At 30.4% G+C, this 3,478-nt stretch overlaps 1 protein-coding gene across 1 annotated transcript; it reads left to right on the top strand.

Annotated features, from left to right (window-relative positions):
• Nucleotides 1-302: 302 nt before the first annotated feature.
• TRIADDRAFT_51589 (uncharacterized protein) lies at nucleotides 303-3,440 on the top strand (the record flags this gene model as incomplete). The annotated part of the gene is made up of 5 exons (XM_002108523.1): nucleotides 303-429; nucleotides 541-582; nucleotides 986-1,059; nucleotides 2,913-2,990; nucleotides 3,279-3,440. 5 exons carry the CDS (start codon nucleotides 303-305, stop codon nucleotides 3,438-3,440), a joined length of 483 nt encoding a protein of 160 aa, XP_002108559.1.
• Between the last annotated feature and the right edge of the window lie 38 nt (nucleotides 3,441-3,478).

Genomic DNA, 3,478 nt, shown 5'->3' with positions numbered 1-3,478 from the left:
ATTTAACAGCCAAACAGTTTTATGTTGATCTACCGATCTCATCTTAAAAGCAATAAGCATTGGATATTGAGGTGAAGATCGTTTTATTTTAGCTACTATTAACTAATCCGATTGAAAAACTATTTATTTAAAGATTGTCGTGATTTTTGTATTAAGTAAATCGATGTTGTTGAAGTTGGTATAGGATAGTACGTATAGCTAAAATACCGGTTTTAATAGCTTGGCTTTCTTAATGTCCGTAAGGCGATTTATTGGAGTATCGTTAATACAAGCAGTAATTTTACACGCTAAGATACACAAAGATGGCTGTTTCATCAACAAATGGCAAAACTTTGGATTCTTCAAGTGACGAGAACGAAGCTACAGAGAAAGAAATATCAAATAACAATTATTTAACTTTTCGGAATGGGCTATTTTTTCTAAAAATGTGTTAGTTCATCGCGTACTCTGATATATAATACTACAACTATCTGATTTACAGCTTTTACTATTACAGCTGACACAGTAAAACTAAAACCTATTCATGTTTTTAAAAATTAGATTTCATTTTTGTGGCCATCCTTCAAGGGATAGGAGTCTTAGGTAAAGAAGCAATAGAAATATTTTGCTGTTGAAATTTCCAAGTCGCAGAAAATTATTGTCGAAGTCAATTTCATAGTTGTTACGATCACTGGATACTAGGGAGGTTAAGGATTCTCTCAGGAAATACAAACACCCTTTTTATCATAGAAATAGGGACCTTTATTACTCCAAAGTACTAATATAGCTCCGATTGCCTATATAGTCACAATTCCTCATGGCATTCGCCAACAACTCATTTTATAGTCTATACACAATGTACCATAAGATAATATACTACATATAAAACTGTATTATATAATAATATTAGTTTAGATAGTATCACGTCACATAAGGTAACTGCCAGAACATAGCAGTACGATTAGAAGTACGTATCCATAACTTATGCTAATTTATAAATCTTTAGGATTACCGAATTCATTACATAGAAGTGGAATTCAACCAATGATCGTGACAACTGCATTCTCATTCATCTTAGAGGTAAGGCTTCTAACACTTTTGTTGACAAGACGACATTATTTCTAGCTAATTTACTATCAAAGACTGGTAATATCTAATGTCAGGTTGCTCAAATTCTCCAGATAATTAATCAGTTCTGCATTTTACAGAAATGCTTTACTTCGGTAAATTAGTAATAGAGTTTCAATATCGATTATTGTACATCTGGTGTTTGATTTATTACACAAATTATTTTATAAATTAAGATTGTTGAATCAAATAGTCAATTTCGAAAGTCTAAAAATATACAAATATATAGTACAATATAAGATAGCGTTATGCGATCTATTTCATTCATAGCCTTTAGTCTAAAACTTTCAATTCGATCTGATCATTGTTAACAAACATACTTGATGGCGATGGCGATGTGCTGTCACAAATCAGCTTTGCAGCAAGGTTTACGTAGAAACAAATCTTTACATTTCTAAAGCTGGTGAAAAACAAGCTTTGTGACAATGATTATGTAAAAGCAAATCTCTAAAATTTCGAAAGTTTTCGGGACATAATAATCCCTTAACTGCTCATAAGAACTTAGATGCTTTTGTTTCTAGATTACACAAATAGAGAACTGATTATTATTTAATGATCAGCTAAGCTTAAATACCTTTCGGTGGCGGCTAACATTGATGAATCATCTCACAAAAATATTTATCGATAAGGACATTTACTGACTGATTTTACCTAATAGGACTACAGTATGTCCATTCACAGAGTCATCTCAATGCACCTACATCGTAGCATTAATCATAATTACAGTTACAAGAGCTTGTACTGTATTTAATTACTTTATAGGAATTGTTTATAATTTACCGTAGCAAACTATCGATTCAGTAATTCTTACTGTAAGTAAATAACTGTAATCGCCATACATATATAAATGTTCGCTGAATTTAGTCATTTAATTCTTTACAGTAGTTCGTACCGTGGCATGAGCATTTGACTTTAAGCTTTAAAGCCTATTGATTTAAACTCATCTAGTTGATGAAATTTCTCTTCAATAAAATCCTTAATTTAAGTTTGAAGATTTCTGAAATCTCATTAGAATCTTGCAAATGAAATTGTATGGATTTTATACCTAATTTAAGTCAGCAGTACTAATATAAAAACTGACGAAGTTCCTGGTCATTTTAGACTAGAGATGCTGTGACATCACATTACATGAAGAGCCTTGCGAATTGCATCGCATGGGTTTTGTATTTAGTTTTATTCAATTGCGGAAAACCGATCTAGCTAAAACGTATTTCGTCCAACGAAATTCTCAATATTAGTTTAACGATACTCCGACAACTGACTCTAGAGTCTTAGGAATCGTATTAATTTCATGCTTATAATAAGACAAAGTTAATGTTTTAAGTAATTAATACATTACTTGTTATTGAATCCTACTAGCGTAGCATTATACTTGTTGTATAGTTTAAAGTATTTGATTTTACAGTTACTTTAAAACTCTCTGCTATTCTAATTTTACAGATATCTAAAAAACACAACGGATTCTTTTATGTAAAATCCCCTGTTCTTATAGTTTTATGGTATAGATTTAAGACTTAGAATTAGGCAAGATTATATTTGATACATTAATGTTAGTGCTCATAAGTGATAATCGTGTGCGGTTACTGTCCGTTTCGAAATTTATAGTCTAGTATTTCGAGCTAAAGACTGTTATAACGTGAGAATAAAATTCCATAAGTATAAGTTGTATATCTAAAACACAATGATATTCTTGCTTCAGAAATTATTGCCAAGATTTCAAAATGAATCGTATTCTTGAGTATCTATTTGTATCCTTATTTAGACTAAGCTGTAATAATGTTCTTTCCTGGATATCGTTACAACAGGTAATGGTCAGCTATACCTATTTAATAATCACTCAAAAAGCTATTGCTATCAAATATTTTCATAAAGAAAGCCAAAATGTAAGTCATCATACAATAAAAATTATTACTGATCTATAATTTCAGTACCAATAAAAATAATCTAGCTTGCAATCTGTTATCTTCATATTTTAAGTTACATTTAAGATTATATTTTAGAATTAAATTGCTTTAATCAGATACTTACGCGCTTACTTCAACCGTATAGCATAGTACTTATAAAGTTTATACATAGATAGCATAAATTCAATATTTCTGCTACTGAATTTAGTAAAGCGAGTGGCAATTACAATAACGGATATAATTTAATGGCTTGATATTCATTTTTAGATTCTAGATGATGAGTCAGAATCTGAAGAAATCGTACTGGATGATAAACAGAGAGAAAAAATCGATAAAAACAAAAATGTCAACTCCCATCTCCTTTCCGCCTTATTTCTACCTAAATATCTACGGATTACTTTTGACTTAATTATGTTTCTGGAATTGTAAGGAGAAAATAGGATATGACTTCGTAGTGTATAAAATTT

This window comes from Trichoplax adhaerens, genomic scaffold, assembly GCF_000150275.1.
Source record: "Trichoplax adhaerens TRIADscaffold_1 genomic scaffold, whole genome shotgun sequence".
Classification (NCBI taxonomy): Eukaryota; Metazoa; Placozoa; class Uniplacotomia; order Trichoplacea; family Trichoplacidae; genus Trichoplax; species Trichoplax adhaerens.
This window is presented reverse-complemented; position numbering and strand designations above follow the sequence as displayed.